This window comes from Cuculus canorus, chromosome 13 (assembly GCF_017976375.1).
Source record: "Cuculus canorus isolate bCucCan1 chromosome 13, bCucCan1.pri, whole genome shotgun sequence".
NCBI lineage: Eukaryota > Metazoa > Chordata > Aves > Cuculiformes > Cuculidae > Cuculus > Cuculus canorus.
Genome location: NC_071413.1, coordinates 10,074,942 through 10,098,913, shown reverse-complemented (window position 1 = coordinate 10,098,913; position 23,972 = coordinate 10,074,942). Strand labels below are relative to the sequence as shown.

General features: G+C 49.3%; 2 protein-coding genes across 2 annotated transcripts in view; both read right to left on the bottom strand.

Annotated features, from left to right (window-relative positions):
• Window positions 1-1,063: 1,063 nt before the first annotated feature.
• Window positions 1,064-3,913, bottom strand: NRN1L (neuritin 1 like). Its single transcript, XM_054078902.1, has 3 exons — window positions 3,803-3,913; window positions 1,584-1,743; window positions 1,064-1,499 (listed from the first exon to the last, which is right to left on the bottom strand). The coding sequence occupies exons 1-3, from the start codon at window positions 3,858-3,860 to the stop codon at window positions 1,232-1,234; spliced, it is 486 nt and encodes a 161-aa protein (XP_053934877.1). The 5' UTR covers window positions 3,861-3,913; the 3' UTR covers window positions 1,064-1,231.
• A 773-nt stretch (window positions 3,914-4,686) lies between these two features.
• EDC4 (enhancer of mRNA decapping 4) overlaps window positions 4,687-23,972 on the bottom strand; it is a 35,241-nt gene continuing 15,955 nt past the window's right edge. The window contains exons 13-29 of the mRNA XM_054078953.1: window positions 23,660-23,732; window positions 23,169-23,260; window positions 22,317-22,513; window positions 20,185-20,273; window positions 19,298-19,451; window positions 18,101-18,564; window positions 16,875-16,976; window positions 15,745-15,897; window positions 14,397-14,433; window positions 13,262-13,442; window positions 11,302-11,457; window positions 10,477-10,592; window positions 9,874-10,039; window positions 9,284-9,470; window positions 7,688-7,907; window positions 6,939-7,102; window positions 4,687-5,649 (exon numbers count right to left, since the gene is read on the bottom strand). Coding sequence (XP_053934928.1) covers window positions 5,457-5,649; window positions 6,939-7,102; window positions 7,688-7,907; window positions 9,284-9,470; window positions 9,874-10,039; window positions 10,477-10,592; window positions 11,302-11,457; window positions 13,262-13,442; window positions 14,397-14,433; window positions 15,745-15,897; window positions 16,875-16,976; window positions 18,101-18,564; window positions 19,298-19,451; window positions 20,185-20,273; window positions 22,317-22,513; window positions 23,169-23,260; window positions 23,660-23,732 — 2,744 coding nt within the window. The 3' untranslated portion in view covers window positions 4,687-5,456. The remainder of the gene's footprint in view (window positions 5,650-6,938; window positions 7,103-7,687; window positions 7,908-9,283; window positions 9,471-9,873; window positions 10,040-10,476; window positions 10,593-11,301; window positions 11,458-13,261; window positions 13,443-14,396; window positions 14,434-15,744; window positions 15,898-16,874; window positions 16,977-18,100; window positions 18,565-19,297; window positions 19,452-20,184; window positions 20,274-22,316; window positions 22,514-23,168; window positions 23,261-23,659; window positions 23,733-23,972) is intronic.

Genomic DNA, 23,972 nt, shown 5'->3' with positions numbered 1-23,972 from the left:
TGCCACAGACTTTCAGACACAGGTTAGCGCGCAAACGCTTCCCTGGCCCAAAGTCACGACTGTGCCCCATGACCAGCCGTGGGGTTGCTCTTGGGACAGCCTTGAAGTCACCTTGGGAATCAAAGGAACAGCAGCAACACACAGCTCAGGGCAGGCAGCTGCTTTTCTCACCACTCCTGCTCACGGCTGTGCCTCGCGCAGTCCATGGCGTGGTGGCACTTCTGTTGCCAGAGGATTCTGGCAGTCGGGGTGCTGTTGGCTCTCACTGAGTGGGATGCTTTCCCGTGCTACGGGGGCAGATCTCCCTGCTGCCACTGCTGGGAGCCTCGGTGCGTGCAATAGATGGGGTGGCCTGTTTACAATTTTAATGTCCCTTTAGGTGGCAGCCGGGGGGAGATAGCTGTTCCCTGCGGAGAAGGGACATCGCTTCACCAAACTGCACCCAGGGAAGCTGGTTTGCCATCACGGGTTTAAGCCAGCTAGGAAAAAACATCTGTACGCTGGAAGTTTGCAGCATAACAGCGTCAGGGATGGGACTGACAGCATCTTCTATTAAGTGACACAAGCAAGTTAAACTTCAGCACTTTGTTTTAGCTTCAACAAGTCACACTCAGAGAGCTTCAGTTCCCTGGCTTTCTTCACCTCTATCATCTCTTCTGAAGAAAATCCTGTCTTCTCTGCAAACCCCCATTTCCTTGATGATCATTAATAGGACCAAACACAGGAGGACAAAAACAAAAGGGATGGAAAAAGAGATTGCTTTCAGAAAATTGGCTGATACCACTGGAGTTGCCTATCAGAAGACAGGCTACCGGTGTTTTCCCAAGATGTCCCTTAAAACAAAGAAACCATTTGTCCCATCTCTAAAGGGAATAGGCTTTATGCCTAGCCCAGAAAAGCAGCTGCAGGGACTGGCAGGGCAGTGGGCGTCCCCAGCCCAGTGCTCCCTGGGGCCGCCGGCTGCCCAGCACGCCCCTCTGTCACCCGCCCTGGGGCTGGTCCAGCAAACGCACCTGGAGCTTGGGAAGGGCGCGAGGGGCATCCCATGGCAGAGAGACAGGAGAAATGTAAAAGTGTCTTTTAATATAAATATAAATCCATCTGAAGCGCTCCAGGAGAAGACCGTGCCCTGCGTGGGATGCCCAGGGGAGGTGGGCTCAGAGGGGACTGTGGGCGCCAGTGCCAGAGGCTGACCCAGGGCATCGGCAGGGCACCCCGCGGGCAGGCAGGGCTAGAGCCAGGGCATCAGCAGCGGCAGGGCCAGCAGGGCCAGCAGCCGGGGACACAGCGGGGTGGCCAAGCCCCGCAGCGTGGCCTGGTTGGTCTCGGCAGCCGGTGAGCCACGGGCGCTGGCCAGGCGGCCGCTGCACAGCTCCTGCAGGTTCCCCTGGAACTGGATCTTACGGGACTCTTGGCGCAGTGACTCCCAGATGGCAGCTGCTTCCTCAGGGCAGCTTGACAGCACTTCGCTAGCACAGGCATGGAAATCATCCCAGGACCTGTGGAGAAGAGCAGGAGGGGGAGGTGGGCTGGTGGCAAGTCACCGGACACCCCAAAAGCTCCACAAGGACGGAGACACTCACTTGCAGATGGTGTCCAGCTCCTGTGCCTCCTCGCCACCCTCCTCCCGCTGCTGCCGGACGCTCTGGGCCATGCTGTCACCCAGGCTGATGAGGCAGCTGGCAAAGCCCTTGTAGATGATGTCGCACTTCCCTGCCATACTGACGGGCTCCTGGCTCACAACTGTGGAGAGAAGAGAGACCGAGCTGAGCCCCTACAGACCCCCCCAACAGTCATCGCCCGCCTGGCTCAGGGGCGCATGGGGTGCAGGCATCACCAGGTGGAGGTGACACAGGGCTCTGAAACATAGCGAGGGTTTTCCACATCCCACCAGACCCTCAGCATCCGCTCCCCAGGTGCCTGGAGAGAAGCTTTGCTCCTGGCCTGATGTGATGACACCGCAAGGGATACTGCCATTAGCAGTGGGGAAGAGCAGCATGCCGGCCGCTTTGCCTAGGACCTCCCGGGCTCTCCCTGGAGCCATCTGTCCCGGCTTTTATCCCCTAACAGCAAAGATTAATTTGTGACTACAACAGAAAAAAAAAAAAAAAAAAAAAAAAAAAAAAAACAAAAGCAAAGGCTCAGCAAGCTGGAGTCCCTGCTCCTACTGCAACGGGAGAGAAGGGGAAAAGAAGGAATAGCACAAAAGGAAGAGGCACAAGCGCAACTCTGGCTGCTTCACCCCAGGAAGCCCCAATTCCCTGCTCTGTTCCACAAGGGATGCACAACCAGGACTGGCCAAGCCCCAGTGCCGGCACAGGATGGTGTGTGACAGGGTGTGCTGGGGACAACCACGAGTGCCATCCACAGCCGAGGGGAAGCCTAAAAAGAGCTGGTGTGTGGCTGAGTCACAGAGAAATGCTGCACGCTCGGCTCAGCTCTGTCCCAGAGAACCTACAGGGTCACGTCACAGGAAATGCGAGACTCTTAGAAGTGCTGTGCACATGTGCCCCAGAGCCCTCCAAGTTGAGGATGCTAGAAAGGCGTGAGGACAGTCCCAGAGGGGTGCCCTGAGAGAAAGAGCCCTCAGAAGCGGCTGAAAGCTGCCCAGCAGTTGCCAAGGCAGCTAGGATGTCTCCAGGGAGCCATGTGCCAAGCCGTTGGCATCCCATGCCTGTGCCCCTGGAACGAGGCCCCGAGCAAAGCAGCGGTGGCCGAGAGCAACCCTGAAACATCAACAACCAACCCTGAAACTTCAGGCTGCGGCAGAGCACAGTGAGCATTCAGATAAGAAACCCCTCGACCGTATCGCTAAGGAAAGTCTGGGATTGATGCCAGTCACCTGGGGCACGAATATTGCAGGTATCAATGGAGAAAGTGGGATCCATTGTCCCTCTTTAGACCCAGCTGGGCAACAAGGGTGTCTCCCCCACATGGGAGCTGGTAGGGCCAGCAGATTCCTTCGCTGGCAAGCCGGCCCACAGGCTGGAGTCTGGCCTCCCGGACACCTCTAACACCCGGTACGAGCCCTCCCCTCTGCCCAGCTCCCTCGCTGAGAGGCTGGGCAGGGCGGGCAGGCAGAAGAAACCAGGAAGGCAAAAACCCTCTGCTACTCCACCACAAAACCACATCGGAGAAAGCTGTCCTGAGCTCCGGGCAGGGAGAGAGCCCCAAGAGAAAGGCAGGGAGAGAGCCTGGGGTGCCACAGAGCACTGCTGGCTCCACGCAAACAGCGATGCAGCTGTCCTGCTTCTGGGGAAGAGTCTGAATCATCCACGTTCTGAGCCTCAAAACCGCCCCAGGCTTGGTGGTCCCCATCCTCCACTCTCCGTGCAGCACCGGAGCAGGTCACCCTCAGGCTCCTGCATCCCACGTCGGGACAGGGATGCCTGTGGGTACCACTCGAGCCCTCCGGCGTCTGCCTCCAGCGCTGCGAGAGGAGCGGAGAGTGTGGAGGTGGCACGTTGGTACCGGATCTGCTGGGTGAGCGGTCCCCAGCGGGCAGGACACCCCGCAAACCCCGGGGGGAAGGAGGACACACGGGGAGAGCCACCAGGAGCACGAGGTGGGCAGGGCTGGTTGGGGCACTGGAGGACCCGAGGAGCATCCCCATCCCTGCCGGAGCAGCGGGACCCCGGGCAGCGCAGGACGGGGAGACAGAGCGAGAGAGGCGGATCTTTGAGCCTCGGGGCAACCGGGGAACCCGGGGCAGCCGGTCCCCGCTCTCCCGCGGCCGGAGGGGGCGCGGGGCAGCCGCAGGTCCCGCTCCCACTCGCCAGCCTCCCCCAGCCCCGGCACTCACCGAAGTGCAGGAGCAGCGGCCACACGACGCCCAGCAGCCGCCAGCAGCCGCAGCCCATGGTGCGGTCCCCGCCGCCCGCTGCTCCGGCTCCGCAGCCGCCGGCAGCCCCGGCCCCGCCCCCGCCCCGCCCCGGGACCGGCCCTCGGGCTGGAAGCCACTGGGATTCGGCGTTCCCTCCCTGCAGAGAGGGACCAACCCCCCCGGGGCTCTCCCGGGGAGCGGGGACACGGGAAAGATGCGACACAGACGCCGGGGAAGAGCCGGGAATAGAATCATAGCATCATAGAACCTCAGAACAGTTCGGGCTGGAACGTCGGTTATTCAAACTGCTGTAAGAGAGTTAACAGGAGACCATACAGGAGTGGATTTGTGACTTCCTTCAGGAAGGGACCTTAAAGATCATCTAGTTCCAGCTCCCCCTGCCATGGGCAGGGAGACCTCCCACTGGATCAGGCTGCCCAGAACCCCATCCACCCTGGCCTTGAACACCTCCAGGGATGGGGCAGCCACAGCTTCCCTGGACAACCTGTGCCAGGGCCTCACCACCCTCATGGTGAAGAAATTCTTCCTAATGTCCAGTCTAAATCTGCCCCTCTCCAGTTTATACCCATTGCCCCTCATCCTATTACTACAAACCTTTGTAAATAGTCCCTCCCCGACTTTCCTGTAGACTCCCTCAGTACAGGAAGGTTACTATAACGTCTCATCGGACCCTTCTCTTCTCCAGGCTGAGACTACAAAGGGCATCCCGGTCCCTCACCCCGGGCTCGAGCCTGGACATTGTTTCACATGCACAAAAAGCAGGTCCCCACTCTTGTTTTTTTTTTTTTTTTCTCAAAAAGTTGTTTATTGAATTGTTCTTCATGTTATTTAAAAAAAAAAAAAAAACAAAACAAAAACAAACCCCGCAAAATTTAGATAAAAAGAAAAACCCTGGTGTAAACCCAAAACTAATGCCTGAACCACGGGCATGCTCCGATACACAACAGAACCGATGGGCCCAGGGGCTTGCACAGACCATCCCGACCCGAAGCAGCTCTTCTGGCTACTCCAGTAGCCCCTGCCTGCCTGCACAGCCCCTGCCCCAACCCACCCGCACTGCACCAGAAGGGCTGGGCACCCCACGGTGGCAGCAGTGCAGGCCTGGAGTTAATGGCCCCCCTTTCTGCTCAGCCAACATCCTCCCAGCCACTTGACCCACCACTCCCTTGAGGGAGAAGGAGTTCGAGCCCTTGGCTAAGACCTGGGTATGAAGTTTCTGGTCAGCGAGGAGCACATGTGCCCAGCAACTCCCTTGCTCAGGGCTCAGCATGCACCTCCCTTCTCTGCTCACAGCAGAACCTGAACTAAAGGGGCAAGAAATCCACTGCCTTCTTCCGAGTGCGACTCGAACTCCAGCCAGGCTTCCAGGACGGATGGGCAGGTGAAGAGGACGCTTAACTCCCTCAAAAAGAGGCTATTTAGGGAAAACAAGCCAAGTGAGCGTTCAGTGACTATTTGGGACTATACACAAACGGCATTTGCCTTAGAGACATCACACACATGTTGATAGATTTCCTGGCAAGAGGTCTTAACACAAGCCATACGTGGTTAGTAACTACTGGATCTGCTGGGTGGGCTTCCACAGGGCAGCCCACAAGGTAGCTAGGTCCTCCTAGGTCATGCCGGGGGTGACCAGGCCCTGGAGCATGATCATGAGGCGACGGGCAGGCTTGCTCAGCGTGTTGTGGGGTTCCACCTGGAGGAACTGGAAGAGTTTCTGCCGCACCTGGTTCATGACTGACCCCATGTGGTCTCGGGTGATGGGGTCACTGTGGTCCAGGTGCATCACTGCTTCTTCCAAGTAACTGAGGGAGAAAAACCAAGTTAGAACCAAACCCAGTATGTGATCCCAGTTCGATTCAGTTCATCCTGTCACTGAAGATGCACAATTCTGCTCACCCACCTACCCATCCTTGGTGCAGTATGTTCAGCTATCAGAAAATAAACGTTACTGACTCACAGCAGAGTCCACCTACCCCTTCTCCATCACGTAAGGGCAGCCCATAGCCTCCAGCCTACAGGATGTGCAAAGCAACCGGGCTGGTCTGAAGTAATCAGGCACAACAGCACGCTGGAACTCCCTGCAGAGCTAGAGGTGGCACTTGGCCACAGGCCATGCCTTGGTCACAGCTCTGTTTATGTTTTCTTTGATGCCTTTTTAGTATAAGAAGAACCAGTCACTTACTAAGCAGTAAGGCGGCTCAGCAGTGAGGCTTATTTTACAAGGGGATATATTTAAGGTCTCCTCCCAATACATCTATGCAGGAACCAGGCAGGGAAGAGCAAGACAAGCCATAAGCTTTCCAACTGCAGCCTGAGAGAAGGCGATGTGGGCACTGCAAAAGTTTCCACTAACAGACCAGCCTAAGCTTATCAGCCCAAACTTGAACTGTCATTACCAGCTCTTCTGTAACTTAAAGCTTTTTCAGCCTTTCTAATGTGCTTTATCCCTATTTTTAACTTGAGTTTAAAACTCAATTTAAGTAATTTTCCATACAAGCCATCGTCAAAACTGCAGGTACCTTATCAAGATTTTAGGACAGATAAAGGGTTTTGACTTGCTCACTAAAAACGCTCATGGCAAGTGTCAGCACTATTGTGTCACACGAGCTTTACTTAGAAGATCTAACAGACAGTATTTCCAGTAGCACCTGCTGCCACCTCCCACTAACCTCTCCGGCAGGCGCGATGAGAAACTGCCAACGAAGTCCAGCAGTAGGTTAAGAACTGAGGACAGAGCAAAGCTGCTCTGGATATTGAGCTATCCAGGAAATGTGGCACTAGCCCTCCTTTTGCCTTCATAGGGGAATTGTTCCTCAGTTAAAGGAGATCACTGCCCAGACCACAATCCAGGAAGTAACAGCATCTACAACTGGGTACCACCTCCTATTACCACCTCTCGGCAAAGCTTTCTGTGGTCATGCCTACCTCTTTTTCCAAGTCACTACCAGTTGTTCACACATCAATAACAGGATACACAAGCTCCAATGTTTGACAAAGCCCATCCTTCCACTTCCACACAGTGAATTTACAGCCAGAGCCAGGAACAGGTCTGCATAAGTTTAAACCCACCCAGAGCTCTAATCATACTCACTTCAGCTTCAGTTCTGTACGAGTACCCAAATCTGAAGAGAGCTGCTGAATGAGAGAGAGCAGCACAGGCTGGGACAGCGGGCATGGATGCTGTCCAAATACTTGCTGAGTATCCACAGTCTCACAGACATACAGGACCAGGTTGAGATCAGCTGCTGTTAGAGCCTGCAAAGATGTAGATGCAAGTGGGACCATGTTTAGACTCTCAGTCTACACTCAGAGGACACCTGTGTCTGTTCTAAATGGAACAGACCACAGCCAGAGGGGAGCAGGCAGGTTACAGCTAGCAGCACAGAGCAAGCCCATGTTTGCATCCCCTGCCAGCCCACCGGCACAGCAATGCAATTATTCCCAGAGGAGTTTGTCTGCAGCAGCTCAAACGGATCTGCCTGCACATTCAAAGGCAAAAGCAAGGTCAGGCCGCAGCTGGTGGATCTGCCCGGAGAGGCTTATGAAGCTGCTGCTCTTCAGGGGTGCACCACGTGCCGCTGCCGATGGCAAAACACTCTGGTTTACTGGAGCTCTGACACTGTCCTGACAGGGCATAGGCAGGGAGGAAGGAACTTAACTGCCATCAAATTATAGAACTTGCATTGCTGCAACTGCAGCCCTCTAGCAGTCTCCTGACACAGGTATTTTCAGTCAGCTCCTGTATGAGTTGTTGTGGGTTATTTCCCCACCTCAAAAGAGCTTTTCCTACCACTCCATCCCCAACATGCAGCTGCGCCCGCTACCAGAAAGTCGAAGTACCTGCTGGAAAGCTTGGTTGAGGTGTCCCTGCTGGAGCAGCTGAAGGATGTGAGTTTGCTGAGACTGGAAATCCAAGTGAGCTGAGGGAATTGGAGTCCCAGCCGCTGAGCGCATTGCCTGGACGATGCTCGAGGTGACAGCTGCTTGCTGCTCCTTCATAGCCAGGCTCACTTCTCCTTTAATGACTCGCTGCACCTGGGCCAAAATAGACTCCTGCATGCTGAAAAAAAAAACAAACAACCAAACAGGCAACTTAGAAAATGAAGAGCTGAGGGACTTCATTGCACAAAGCTTGTGCCTGTGAGAAAGCACAGGCTTCCTCCCTTATCGTAGTGTAGCTCCCAATGGGTTAACACAAATCGCTCTGACGCTGCAAAATGTTATGCAAGGTAGCTCTGTGGCCAACAACACAACATCCCAGGGTACATGAGGAAGATGTGATTCTGTGTAGGACAGGGATGTTTCAGGGAAGTCTCTCGTCATACAGTGTTTTACATCTATAACGCCTCTGGCTCACAGGCAAGGCTACTCAGCTCTTGGTTCATTCCCAAAAGAACCCAGCTTTCTACATCACATCTGTGAGACAGTTTCCTAGCCTGCAGAGGACACCTTGAGCACAAGACCACACTTCCACTGAGCCTGTGACTTCTCCACGAGACCAGTTCACAGCGCGGGCTTCGCAGCTCTGTGTTACACCTTCTCCCTCAACAGCTGGATCCCCCTCTCTTACCAAGGGTACAAAAGCATCAAACCCACTACACTGCAAGTAGACTAGCAGGACTTCCCTGGAGCACACACAGCTAGAATTTAGTCTGGTAGCCTTCCTGGCAAGCCTGGTCTACATCGAGGACCCCAATGCGCTTTGACATATGTTCTAGCGGCTTAAAATAGACAGTGGCGTTCTGCACCATAGGTGACCACTGGCCAGTCTTAATGCTTGACAACCCACTACTAGCTTCACAGCAGCAATGTGCTGAAAGCACCGCCAGAATCACATTTTGGAACCAGGATGGCTAAGGACAAATTGCTACAGAGCAGTAGAAGTGATGGAGTCACCATCCCTGGAGGTGTTCAAAAAACACATAGAGGTGATGCTTCACGACATAGTTCAGTAGTCATGTTGGTGTTGTTTGATGATCTTAGAGGTCTTTTCCAACCTTAGTGATTCTATGATTCTAAGGACAGAGTAGCCCACAGAAACTTTTGGTTGCCTAAGGACACAGAATTAAGAAAAGCCCTCTAAAGATCAGAAGAACGTTTCAGAACAGGAAGACTGGTCAAAACTGAGTGTAGTTCTGGGCTGCCTCAGGTCCATCTGACCTCCAACACGCACATGGGACACGGAAAAGTAGGCATCAAGGTCACACACGTGGCAGCGATACAGCTGGTTGCTAGAAATCTCCTGTGGTCTTCATTTTGTGCTCTACAGGGCAACAATTAAACCAGCCCATGTACTTTGTCATACAGTGCACTGAGCCAACAAGCAGCCCTAGAGTGGCAAATGGCTTATTCCACAAGTAAGCGGGCAGAGGTTTCTGTTATACACACGTACACCTCCCCGGGACATCTCTTCCGCACGCCTAGCTGCCAACTTACTTGCCCACAATAATATGCAGCTGATGCTGCACCTCAGCATGGACGCTAGCTGCGACAGTGGAAGCCAGCTGCTCTGTGGTGCTCTGGAACGCGCTGATGAGCTGTCGAAGCTGATTCAGCAGTGGATCCCTGGCCTCCTGTTCTCGTACCTTTTTGTTCTTCAAGTGAGTCTCAAGCTGTTGGATATCTGCAACAACGAGAGAGGAAGACGTTTGTGCCATTGGTACCTGTGGAGACAGTCAGGGCAGAAATCCAGCTGCCAGGCTTTACATGTTCTCCAGCAGAAACAATTTATGAGCCAGTGTCTTGGGCTACATCACACCAACCTAGAAACCCTGCTTCCAGCTTCCCCATCGAGCAGGATCGCATGACATAGCAACAAAGCCACAACTTCTCTTGCAACAGACCTTTACAGGTGGTATTTGTTCAGGGCAAGACAAAGGTAGGAGTAAGGGCATTTTATTTCATACAGAGGTTGAACAGCCACCAGTGAACCTCTGAAAGGCAAATGCATGAGAAAAGGCCAACCTGTTGTCAGCCACTAATGCAAAAATGCTGTCCAGAGAAAACTCAGAAGGAAACCTACTCACATTCCTGTGTGCCCTGCTTGAATGTGTCATTGATTTGCTGGAACATGGACTGGCAGCTCTTCTCAAAAGCAGGCAACACGACACTCTGAAACGCTTCCCTGTAAGCTGACTGGATCGGCCCCTGCAGGGTATCGGCTGTTGCCCTCACGATGGTATCTGTAAGGTTCTTACAAGCACACACAGAAGAGATTCCAGAAAGTGAAAAACAGCCTGCTGCAGGATAAAGATGTGAATGAACACTGTAGGACCCCGCCGCACACTCACACTAAGGACACTGAGTGGGCAGAAAGCAGAGTAGAGAGCAGAATAGCCAAGCTTTCACCACTTGGCTAACCGAGATGGCCCTAAAACCGCTGCTGTAGTGAGAATCTCTAGCACAAATTTAACAACTTGGCAAATTAAATAAAGGGCTAATGAGGCAAAGTACGCAGGGAAGTACGCAACAAGCTTGCTTTTCTGATGAGACCGTAACAGAGCTTTGACTACTGGCAGCTAAATGGACCTAACCTGGAGATATAAGTGAGGAAGAGTTATGAGGAATTGCTACCCAGGCAGGTAACAACTCCATGTCCCCAGGAAAAGATACAGCCTCATCCTCCTTACCTTCGACTTCACTAGCTTGGTGATATTCTCTTTCAGTGTCCCTTCAACAGCAGTGAGCTTGGTGGCAATAGTGTTACTGAGCTGGCCAGCAACAGGGTCCATGCTCTTCGAAATGCCTGGGTAGACAACACAAACATGTCAAAGGTGCAGCTTTAAGCCCAGAGTCACACTTCAAAACCCAAAAAAGAAAATGGAGTAAAACTCTTCTTGGATATGACACATCAAGGGGCAACAGTCACAAGCTCTGGCTTAGGCTGGATAGTAGGAGTAACAGTTTGCTAGGAAGGTGGTACAGCTCTAGAAGTCACCAGAGAGGCGGCTGTGGAATCTCCAACCTCAAAGGTTTTTCCAAGACTTGCCTGGACAAAGCCACAGCTGACCTTATCTAGAGTAGTGGGTAGCCCTGCTTCAAGCAGAATGGTGGATCCCAACTGCTGCAGGCGACTTTCCCACCAGCACTTCTTTGAACATTTCTTTACATGGATGGTGCCAGTGCATCAAGGAAGAGCACAGACAAGTTTAAGTTTGCTCCGGTTAAGTCTCAGCACTTCCAAACCGATTAGCCTTTCTTGCCTTCTTCCACTGAAGAGACTCCAGACCAGGCTCTCTGGAAAGGCATCCCCTCTGGAAGCCTCAAACTCCTCCCAAACCACAACTCCTCTTCTCCAAATACAGTGGAGCCCACAACAGTTAAGTGCAGTGACTAGTCTTCACGTAACCGAACTCCTGCTTCATGCAGTGCCAATGCTTTTATGCAGCACATTTTCTGTCTCTACAGGGCTAACTGTAGGGATCCACTTTCAAAATCTAGGCAGCAACACTCACACTGGGGGACTGTCTTCTTCATCTCCTCACGAATTGTCCTCTCCAGACGGTTACACACAGCAGTGGAAAGGGACTGAGATAGCTGCTGAGACAGATGCTCCTGGAGCTGCCCATTGCGCTGCTGTCCTTCCGTCAGCGCCCGGTCTAGTCTTCTCTCTAGTGAGAAAGGATGTTAAGGAGCACAAACAACAGACTTCCTCTCTACACTCAACACTCCTGTCCACAAAGATGGAGACCAGCTTCCAGAAGCTCAGTGAGACCGAATCTACAGCTCTGGTTAAAGAGGAGTCTCTTACATTGCTGATGTGTTCCTGTAAACAACAGGATGCACTTAAACGAGTGAGAGAAGAGCTCTGGTAGGTGTAGTAGAAAAGTCAAACGGCTAAAAGAAGCTCAACAGCAGAGTTCCCTACTTATTGTGAGTTAACTTAGCTGTCCCTGTAGGCAGCCTAGCCTCACACAGCTGTTCACTCATTCCTCTGCAGTGGGGAGAGAATAGGAAAGGTAATAGTGAGAGAGCGCACAAGCTGAGTTTAAGACAGCTTAATAAGGAAAGCAAGAGCTGCACAAGCAAGCCAAACAATATAAGGAATTAATTCACTACTTCCCATCAGCAGGAAGGTATTCAGCCAACCCCAGGAAAGGAGGGCTCCATCACACACAATGATGACTTGGGAAGACAAATCACATACCCCACTTCCTCCTCCTTTCTCTCAGCTTGTACTGCTGAGCACAACACCATACAGTACAGGACACCTCTTTGGTCAGCTGGAGTCAGCTGTCCCAGCTGCATCTCCTCCCTGCTTTTCTCGCCCAGTCCCAGCCTGCTTGAAGGTGGAGCAGCACAGAAACAGAGAAGGTCTTGACAGGGTTTAGCAAGAGCAAAACCATGAGTGTTATCAACTTTGTTTTGGTCACAAATCCACAGCACACCACCATACCAGAAAATTAACTCTATCCCAGCCAAAACCACTACAGAAACCAAGCCAAATATCCATAAAAAGCAAACAGGTAAAAAACATTTCTACAGGTGGTCATAAGAAATATAGTGCACAGGAGCAAACCCAGGCTTCATAAAAGGTAATCATTCCTCATGAAGCAACCAGGCTCTCTGAAGGAGTCAGCATACAAGCACCGAGATGCGTGTGCACCTTAAAAAACAAATGCAAATCCCAACAAAACAAACAGTGAAAAGAGACTTCAGCCACTGACAAAATTCAGCACAGACACGAAGTTGTGCAAACAGGGAATAATTATTCTAATATTACAATATAGCTCTGGACTCTGAACTTCAGTAGAAAGATATTTGAATTATCTATGAAAACATCAGTCTGATAGTCAAGGAAAATCCAAGACTAATTAACAGAGAAAACAGAAATTGTTGTTACATCATAGAGTGGTATCAGACATGAAACAGGCTAGAGCTGCTCAGCCTGGGGAGCACTACCAACACAATGAAAGTAATTGGATGCCAGGTGTGAAAACACCAGAAGAAAGTACTTTTTAGACAACACAAAGCACCCAAGGACCTCCAGATGTCTATTACCATACAGCTATGCAGTACAGCAGTCAGATGCTATTTCTGGTAAATGAAGAAGAAAAGGAAGGAAATTAATTACAGATCATTCTGTAATTAGCCTTGTGCAACTGGCCACTGCCTGATGTAGGATAATGTAGTAGGTGCATCTCTAGTCTACTCCAGCATTGCAGAAATTATGGTCTTAACGGGCAACCAGAAGATTTAATGGCATGGAGAAAGTATAAGTTCTTCTCTGTCCTGAGTTTCTTGCCCTTAGAAAAGGACCAAGAGGAACTGAAAGAGTAATACTGCAGTCAGGCAATTTTATTGCATGTATGGCCCATGCTATCAAGATCCACAAACTTAGCTTTTGTCATGTCTCTGGTCAGCCCACAGCCTTCCACTCCTTAGTCCCCACACAACATTTGCAAAGAAGGATACGCTCCTGCTCCTGCTGGGAGTCAATCACCCTCTCCACGTGGCCCATAAGGGAGCTCTGAATGGCATCAAGGTGATTTGTGAGTTTCTGCAGCAGTTCCATCTGATTCTGACGCAGCTCAGAGAGCTCCCGCTGTTGGTTCCTCAATATGCACATCAGCTCATCCTGGAACTCTGGTGTCACCTATGTGTGGAGAGGACAAGCATTCATTTCTAAGAGGATCAGAGGTCAGTCAAGCTTTCTGCTAGGTATTAAGTAAACTCCTGTGCCTAGGACTAAAGCGTAACACAAACGGAAAATGGGGCCACCTTAACACCTATTGCCGACTTTTGTCCCAAGAAATAAACTGATAAAGCAACATACATGAGGTTCCTGCATGGAATTCATAAATGGGTCCTTAGAATATCAACTGTTTAGATTCAAGACACCCTTTAAAGCTCTGGCATCTAAAAGAAAATAGGAGAAAACAGATCCTATTCATTTTTGGCCAGAGAGTTTAAGCCTCTGAACATAGATAATTATCTCAAACACTGATGAAAGAGCTGTGCAATAAGTAGCATAAGAAGACGGTTTCCTAGAGCACTTCTTCAGCTCTGTCACATATTTATGAATAACGAAACAACTGGAGAAGCATACATCTATAGTTCATTGCCTCTTCACTGCTCAAACTACCTAAGGGAGGCACACACATCAAGGGCAGTTTAAGAAGTGTTCGCAACTCGGCTGAGAACATTTTCTGCCAGGTATGAAGGTACGATCAACAGGGATAGGAAATTCCAACAGGCCAGTCCCACTGTGACCCTTACTTTGCTGGTAACATCTTATCCTGCTTATCAACACGTGTGAGTTTTCTTAGCAGGGAAGAGGAAAGACGTGGTAGAGACTTGGATGATACAGGGCTTGTGAGAACACAAAAATGCACATTGATATGCAAAGGTGAGAAGGAAGCCATCAGTCTGGACAGCACTGAGCAGCTCCTTCCCTGCTGTACATGTCAGAACAGAGTAATGCCAAGATCAAGCACAGCCCCACCTCAGCCTGCTCGGGCACAGCGGGGGCCCACGGTACTTCAAGGAACTGGGATGAACTTTCTCTCAGGTCTTTATTAACACAGTCAGCAGAGCAGCTCTGACTCACCTGGTTGTTAGATGATCTTGGCGACTGGTTCACATCTCTGGAAATAAAAGAGGAAAGTAGTAATCCAATTATGTCAATTAACTGCTCTTATTATCCAAGTCTTCTGCCAAAACAGATCACACATTTTACAGTTGCTTTAGATTTTACACTCCAGCTCATGCTTCTGTTTCGCCTAGTATAACATGAAGAGCAAGGGGAAAGTGATGAAATCCCAGTCCTTACAGCACTGTGACTCCACTACTTACACTATCCACAGGTCCAGAAGTTCCTTAAAGACTGGTCCCTTCACAGGGAGGAGATTTGAACCAAGTCTTAAGAACAACACACAATGATTTTTCAGTTTTGTCCAAATTCAAAGCCAGCGAAGACTTTGCTAAATAACTTTTGAAAGTCTCCTGATATTTTACAAAGAAAACCCAAGCACTTGCTTGTTCAATATAAAATTAATGAGCTTCAAACAATCTAGAATGATTCCAGCTCTCAAGGTGAAGAAACTAGTGATGCATTCCAGCATACAGCAGAATAAAGAAAAACACTGAACCAATCCACTAATATTGCATGTCTCCATTAAAGTCACTCTGAATATTCAAACACTACCAGAATGTCATTCACGGACAGCATTCATTCAGCAACTTTAAAAGGACTGAGGCACGAAAAATGACAGTCTAAGAGCTTCTGAGTACAGCACTACAGCTGAAAACTTAGTGCCATAGTCCATATTGTAATCTGCATCGCAGGAGATCCAAATCAGAGTTATGGGAACACACAAAGAGCCCTGTGCAGAAGATGTGCTGCTTTCCTCATGTTAATGCAGACAGGTTGGTCCAATTTCCCATGGGTAGACTTTTCCAGTCACCCATATGAATGTATTGTAAGTGAAAATTGATATGTTCAGAAAAAGCAGTGAGCAGGTAACATGATAGTTCCTGTCAAAAAAGGGGCAGTGTTCAAAAGCCAACCAGAAATAGAAGCCACATTACACTACACTCACAGCCTCAGTTCCAATGAAGCCTTCACTGAAAGAGGCAAATGGATCCAGTGTGTCCCCCTCAATATTCAAGTCCCCTCCCATGCCCTCTCTTCTGAAGCCCAGGCTACATTGTGCATTTGGAGTCCCAGCTGGAAAGGTAGTGCAGGACCTACTCCCACATCCCTGAGTGGCTGTCAGCATCCGAGTGACCAGCACCACTTTCTGCGGGGTTATCCCTTTGCCAGAAGGGGTGAGGGCTGGGAGTGCTCAGCTGCAAGCCCAGCCCTGGCCCCTGGTCTCACTGCTAACAGTTCTAGCGTGTTGTGGCCCTGGACAGCTGGTCCCATGGCCACTTGTATTCTGGCAAGCCCAGCATACCCATCATCTTTCTTGCCCTTCCGCTTTAGCTTTGGGGAAGCCCGGGGGGATGCCTTGGCTTTCCAATCCTTCACAGGCAGCCTCTGCGTCGATGCTTTGGCACCAAATCCACCTGATGTAGAAGCCAAGCTTGCAACTTCATCATCATGGTCACTGTGAAGGAACAGCAGAGAAGAGGACATCGCTTGCAATAGTGAAGGCTAATGCTATCCAGTAATGGGAAAGGATTCACACTCTGCTCTTCATCCACACACAGCCAGAGTCACACAATTAAGGACACATGACACCTTGCCACCTTGATGTGTAACACAGAGACCCCTACAGAGCTTAGCCTGTGTTGCTCTGTTTTGATCCAGGTCTGCTCAGGCTGAGCTCGAGTGCTGCACTGCAAAACCTGAAGGGTCTCTGCATTAGGGACAGCTGCGGCTCACGCAGTGTGGTGGAATGATGCCTGTCCTTGCTGCATGCACACGCCAGCACATAAGCCCTGGGATGTGACACTACCCAGCAGGGAACCCAAGCACAGAAAATCCCTACAGCAGGCACTGCAGGAACAGAGGAGAATCAGGCAAAGCCTAGCAAGTCTGTGATCCTCGGTACTTTGGAGTCTTTCAGCTGCTGACCAGCCATCCAACACAGGCTGTGCACTTCAGTCTGAATTTAAGTATGGATTATGAATGAACCCTCAGCTGCTAAACAAGGCTGAGCCTGCCAGTCACACATAATGTGCCCATGGAGCTTCAGGGTGGCTCAGGAAGGAGCAAAGATGTCAAAAGCTAGAAATCAACTCTTGAGATACCATTGTTATGATACCTAAGGCATGGTATTTGGAAATTGAGCCCTTAAACAGGTTTTCACCAGTAACTAATCCAAGCTTGGTCCATGCTCTTAGGAGCACTACAGTCAAACCTTTCCCTACTGAAAGCAATATGGACAATGCCCAGAGGCCAATCTCATGATCAGCTGAAGTCAACAGAATGCTACAGAAGCTGGACTGCATACACACATTACATCAGGAGACAAAGCAAAGACATTCACCCCACATGTGAAAGCTTGCTGGGGACAGAAGCACGAATGCAACCCGAACCGAGTCCATGCAGGGCGAGAGAGGGGGGTGAGCACTCTGGTACCTTTGTTCTGCACTAGCATCCTGGCTGTCATGCTGCAGCAGGTGGTAGCTGTGTCGATGATAGGAAGAGCTCTTGTGCTTTTCTTCAACCTCATCCCTTGGGCTACAGAAGGTAAAAAGAAGAAAATACTATCATGAAAGTATCTTTCAGTTTCAGTATCTGCTCACTCCACTTCTCATTGGAGATCATGATACACGGTCTTAAACAAAAACCCCTCACCTATCAGTGAGCAGCAAATGCCGCTTAGAGTGAGTAAACACTTCAACTTCTCCATGAGTTTTTATGGAGACCTTAAATGCAGAGAAGCTATGGTTCAGGCGTTAAACAAAAACACAGTCTCCCAATAGACAGGTAAGAGACAGGTAATCAGTAATACTCAGTGCAAAAAAACAGTGCTTCTCCATTCTTCCAAGTGCCTGGGGAGTGCAGAGAGGGCATGTGTGCCAACTTGATGGGTTAGTTGTACCAGACAGCCACATTTTCATGAAGGTTTTGAAAGCAAATTGCACGCGCTTCTAAGCTGTGAATGAGCTAGTCCTGTTCAAAAGGAAGAATGGTGCATGCAGTCCTGGCCTAGACGGACTCTGGAGGTGCCAGAAGCATCTTGCTGCTCCCGTCCCACTAGAAAACACTAATCACACTAATTATGTAATGAATTCTACCACTGGTCCCAGCATAACGGTTTGCTTTTAGTCAGCAGGCGAGGTGATGTTGGCCTCTTCTGCATGCCCACTCCACAGGCTATGTATAATGCTAGTTGCACAAAGTCAATCATAAAAGAAAAATATACAATTAAGCTGTAATCAAACCAGTCCCCTATGAGCTGAGTTCCTTCAATAAGAGCATGCAGGAATGCATTACCTGGAGCACAATTTAGTTCACACTGTTTTTTGTTTTTCCAAAGTACAAAAAAAAATAAATGCCATCTCAAGTCTCCATTCCCACATGAACATGAAAGCCAATAAAGTAGGCTTTTCACTTTCTTAACAGAAATCCTTTATGCTGTGGGGGATACAAGAGAGCACAAATTGTTAGAGCTGGCCTAGGAAGTCCAGGACACTGCATACACAGACCAGGCACACAGGAAGGATGAATCATCAGATCCTTTAAGGAAATGGAGGGATGGAGAACTGTTCTGGTTTAATCACAACATGAGCTTTCCACCAACCTAGCAATTTGGCAAGGGCAAAGAAATTGCCCTAAGCAAGACAAACCCGAGTGATCACCTGTCTGCCATGCTGTTCCTGGTTTCTCTGGTTATGTCAGGAGCTGCTGGCCATGGCTGACTCACAACACTGTCAGAAGATGCATTTTCCTGAGTTAAAGCAGTCTCCAGTAACGATGGAGCATTCAGTCTGTCCACCTCCACTGGAGGCATGTCCAAAGAGTGGTGGCTGTGCTCTGAATTGTGCCGGTTCCTTGGAGACAGCAAATGCAAGGCTGAGGCAGCGGATGCCATACTGTCTACATGATGACTGGGCTCCAGCACCTCTGCAGAAAGCCCAGATGGAGCTGCCCCAAAGCTCCGTTGCAAGGTCTCGGAAGCAATCTCTGGAATATCCTGGGACATGGCTGTGGAAGCAGAGGAAATGACATCCGGCGAGCGCTCACGTGTGGGAGAAGCCTGAGGCACTACCAAGGGCTCCAGCTCCTGCAGTTCCAGTGCTAGAGAGGGGTTTCCTGGTGTGACCTGAATACAAACATCAAACAAGAGCCTTCAGGGTAATGTGGAGACATCCCAAGAACCCCTGGTACCTTACACCAACCACCTATGGAAACAGCCAGCTGTATCCCTTTATCACACAATCCCTGTGCTTCCACTCTGTTCAGTAGACAGAGAAGGGCTTCAAGACTCATAAAGGACTCTCAGCTGGGATAACATCAGACTTAAGCTAATGCTAGTTCGAGCACTTTCAAAAGAAAAGGCAATACCAGTTCTCTCTCCCTGCTTGGCTCTAGCATCCATTCTCTTGAAGGGAAAAGCTTAGTTTTAACATTATCTCCAGGACTGAAAGTTCATTCAGTTTCAAGCTTTAATCATAATCTGGTTTACATCACACCTGAGAATAAAAATTTAGAAATGTGAAATGATTGTTTCAGGCCCGTAAGACCAGCAGGGAGGAAAAAAACTTCCAGGTAGCACTGTTTCCTAACACACAGGCCGGTCATTTCCACCCACTGTGACAGTAACAGCGCAAGCCAGAAATGTCTCTAGTTTTCAGAGATGTGCTGCTTTATGCTGAGGTCGAGTTCTGTTGATACTGGTAAACCTGGCTGCAGATCTGTGCTAGCAGTTGTGCTTTCCAAAGCGCAAACGCTGGCCCTGTTATTACCCAAATAAGTCTAATCTCAGCTTGCGCAGGCCCGTAGAGCCGTCCCCAGGCCCAAGAAGAGAAGGAAGGTAGCAGCAGTTAGAGCCTTACGGGAACAGGTGCCTTTGGTGCTAGCTTGTCAGGGAGGCCTGGAATAAGAACTGCATGGCTCCTAGGACTAGTCTGGAGACTGCTGCTACTGCTGCTCAGCGTGAGGCTGGTATCCAGCTGCATCTTGGGGCTCACAGTCAAGTCTTCCGATGGCCTACAGAAAAGAGAGAAATAAAACAAACAGGCCTACTTAATTAACATAGATCTGCATCTCTCAAGGTGAGGAGATGAGATCTACAGGTCAATGGACAAGCCGTACCCAAACTTCACCAGTGTCCTCCAAGCCCTTGCTCTTTCCACCAAGGTCAGTCACTCCCTGTCAACTAACACCTGCGTCTCTCAGTGCCCATACAGCCCAAAGAGAGATCAAGTGGAAACAAAAAGTATAGAGCATCACAGTTTTTTAGAATTCAAGGTGTCAGTGAGAGAAGGGACCTGTTATATCTTCAGTTTACAGTTTTGGGAGAACCAGGACACTATGGTATAGGTCTTTGTCCTTTTCCCAGCCCCCAGAAATGATGTTTTCACATGTCATGCAGCCAAGCCCAACGTGACACTACTGAGATTTTCATAACAGTCCCAGTTATCTCTCTGTCCTTGGTGGCTGCAGTGTTCCCTCACCTGTAAACAATGACAGCCCTTTGGGAGAAGCATGTAAAGCGACAAAACCGAGATGCAATAAGAGAGGTCCCTTGGATGACAACAGGCATGCAACAAGATGTGTTAGAGATGCAAAGAGTTGCCCATATAGGGACGTTGGGACTTAGGCCATTTTCCAACCCTGCTTACAATCTCCTCTCCTATGAGATACACTACAGCTCTGTGCTACCCTGAAGGACAGTATCTTTTCAGCTGCAAATATATTATTTAATAGATGATCTCTTTACCTGGGCATAGAGGCATCTGTGACAGAAGTGCTACTCATGGCTGTGACTGCAGTCAGGGAACTAACGCTGCTGCCTGGAGATATAGCGATCTAAAAGAAAATACACAGCGTTCAGGATGTGACAGGGGAGTACAACAACAGAACTAGATCTCAGAATACTGCCTGCAGAAGAACGACAAAGGAGTCTGTGGCAAGGAGGGAACAGAAATAAAATAGGTCAAGTTGTACTGCTAGGTGTTCAGGTGCAAATGAAAGTCAAGCCCCAATTCATCCTCATCGCATGAGCCATGACTGCTTTTACTGAGCAATCGCTTTCCCAAAACAAAGTGGTATTCTGCAGGGCTCAGCACCAGATCTCCATTTTGTTCTTTGAGCTAGACTGCTTTTGCCAAGGTCTGTTGCCACTAGCAAGGTGAGAGTCTGTGCAGGGTTTAGGGTCTGCACTGCTGGTAGACAGATGCAGAATGCTCCAATGCACAGGAAGAGGAATTGCTTGCTGGCTAGCAGGGCGCGCTGGTGGATAGGCTGGTCTTTACCACTACTTCTGGCTACTAAGAAATACCTACAGACAACACCAACACAAGCACTCAAGCACTCAGCTGGGAAAGCCTGTTTGGCTGAGCTTGCGCTTGACACTGCTTATGGCAGAGACTGAGCTAAACAACTTTCCTGCTCCTTTGGGATATCTTTGCATTGGGAAGGCTACCCATCCTCAGGCACAGAATTAACTTCTGCACTCAGGAACTTTGCTAGCAACATCAAAACCTTTAGGAGTTCAATTTATTCTTTGTTCTTTCAGTTTTTACTGGAGCTGCACTCCCTCATCAGTGAGCTCAGTACTAACTCCATTTCGGCCCATCCACACTCAGGCTTGTCCAGCACATGTTCAAGTTGTGGTGATAACCAGACATTCCTTCCTCAGAGGGGAAAGCTCTGCCTTAGGATGCACATAGAGTGCTGCTCACAAGCCCTCTCCTCTCTGCCTGCAAGAACCACATCAGCACAGCAAATATAATAACTACTGACAGTCCATTTTTGCATAGGAAGGCAGAGGAAACACAAACACCACAGATTCTCACCGGTGGAATCCACACCTTGTACCTATGTGGCCAATCATCACTTTAAAGGACATGCTTTTAAAAATGCTTTCTAATTTACATCTACTCCAATTCTAGAAGCACATGGAGAAAACTACACAGTCACAAATTCAGCAGAGGCATGGAAGCAGGTTATTAAATCCATTCAGATATCCTTAAGACAAACCAGTACTCAGATGCAGACTGGCCAAGAAACAGGGAGCTCCAGCACTTCTGCTGGTTGGTGTAACCAAGAAAGGGCAGCAGAAACCTGCACCAAGTTAGACAGATGTACACTGCCAGTGCCAGACAGCCTCTAGAAATGCCCCTAAGGACCCAAAGGTGTGCAATGCAGCACTGCTGGCCATGCACACATGACAGAGCATCAAGAAAAAAATCCATGTTTTCTGACTGTTCCATCAGAGCCCTACTGAGAACTAAATGCTTCCCTATGGCTCTTCATCAAGACACTTTGCTATCCTTTACAGAGATCACCAAATCCCAAGGAGTGCTCCACACGTTTCCCGACACTGAAATTCCTGGAGCAAGTACAGAAGACTTGCTTTCTGTACAAGTTAGGGCCTGCTGTGTTAGATTCAAAGAAACCCCACCAAGCTACTGGATCGACGATTTGCAGATCTCACGCAGATGTTACAGCCTCATCTACCTACCCGATTACTTCAGACACGCACTCCCCACAGGATCCCATCAGACAGTGCATACAGAGATGGCACCTCTTCTTCCATTATATTCATATCACAAGCCCAAACAGCAAGTGCAAACCAGTCTCCCAGTTAGATACAGTTATTTAGCAAATTCATATTTTCACACAACACAGCTACATCAGCAGTTTCGCAGCTAAACGCAGCACTTGCAACACAAGCTTAAACCAGAGCACCTTATTAGTTGTGCCAACATCTCCTTAGTCAGTCTGGCTACCTGCAAGGATCAGCTTCTACAGCCTATCAGTCATCACTGCCTAGAAAAAAGTTCCCAGAAGTATCAAAATCCAAACCCACCCCTTGCACCACCAATAATAGCACTGCTCTCTGGTTACCTGTTGAAGAGATGTACTTGGTGTCATGAATGCATCAGGAGTCATCAGCTTAGGTTTGGCATCATTTGAGAGAGAGAGGAAGTCAGCTGGTACAGGCAGATCAGCAATACGCCGCAGGTCTGGTTGAGAGCCGTGCACTGATCCTTTCTCAGATCCCAGCCCTTCTGTGCTTAGATCAGCCATATGGTCTGGAAAGACTTTCAAGAGAGAAATACACCTTCATTTACGGGAACTTCGCCCAAATGTTAAAGTTTTAATTCCACAAAGCATGAACTTATGCCATTGCTTGCCATACTGGCTTCCAAAAGAGTAAGCAAAAACCTTGCAACATCCTAACCAATGCTAAGGGCAAGGCAAATCCAGCGTTATGCTTACGCTTTGTAGATTAAACAGTGGATGTTATCAGGCTTTGATAATGAGATCCAACCTCCCTTTGTTCTCCAAATGCAAGGCTAGTTTAATAGCCACATCCCAGAATGGTGAATGAAGTGAAAGAGCACACTACCCACAGCCCATTCCCCTCTACTCCCAAAGCTCTGGTGTCACTCTGATCTCTTCCACCTGACAAGAGACAAACATCAAGTTTCTGACACAAGTGCCAAATCACCTAGCAAGGTGAACTCAAGCGAGCACAAAGCTTTTGGGCTCCTAGCCTAACATGTCCTCATGCTCCATACCCACACCAGGCTCTAACCAAGTGGCCTGCTTCACAGGTGGTCCATATTCAGGAGTCTTTATGCAATGACAATGCTCTATGATAAAGAGGCACCCAAAGTTGACCTCCTGCTGCCCCCCACCAATGACCTTTAAAGGCTCAGCAACACTGAAGATCGAATTAACACAAATGCTTACCAAATTCTTCGTGAGAGGCATGAGAAGGCATGGATGCACTCACATCAGGGCTATGAAGAGGCTGAAATCTAATCTGCACATCCTGCAGGGCCCTGAAAAAAACCCAGGCATCTCTGATTAGGTTAAGAATCTCCAAGAGAAGTCTAATGCTTAGAAGATTCCTCTTCACGGAACTGATTCGCAGACTCTGATCCTCATTCATCTGTGTCACCCAGTTCTGGCACCCAGAGCATTCAAAAGATGTTTCCCAGCACTTACACATGAGCACAACTCTTAAGTCACTGCGTACTCATGATGACAAAAATACTAGCTTGCTGTAACACCATATAGGGCTAATTCCTGGTAAGGCCAGGACACAACACAGCTTGAAGTTTCCATAGGCCCAAGTAGGGATTTTTTTATGAGCAAAAGGAATTGGCAAGTTAAATTTCTACAGATCAGTGCAGGATTAGGACAACTAGAGGCCCATGGTAGTTGCCACACGTACTCACTTGGTGTGCACACAGAAGAGTTTTATCAGCACGCCTGCTGCTGATTCAACAGCTCCAGCTCCCTGAGCACTTTCTGTAATTAAGACAAAAGTAAAACATTAAGATGGATGGAAACTGCAAACAAAGCACTAGAAAAGTATCATAACAGACGAACAAGCACAGTACAGCTTTACCACCTCTCCACTTCAGAGATTAATTCACCCTGTTAAGGGAAAGTATACGTATATTCCCTTTACTTTTCAACATGAGAGCAATCAAATTTGCTCTAATCCAGCCTAATAATTCTCAAGGAAGAGAAAAAAAATTATTAAAA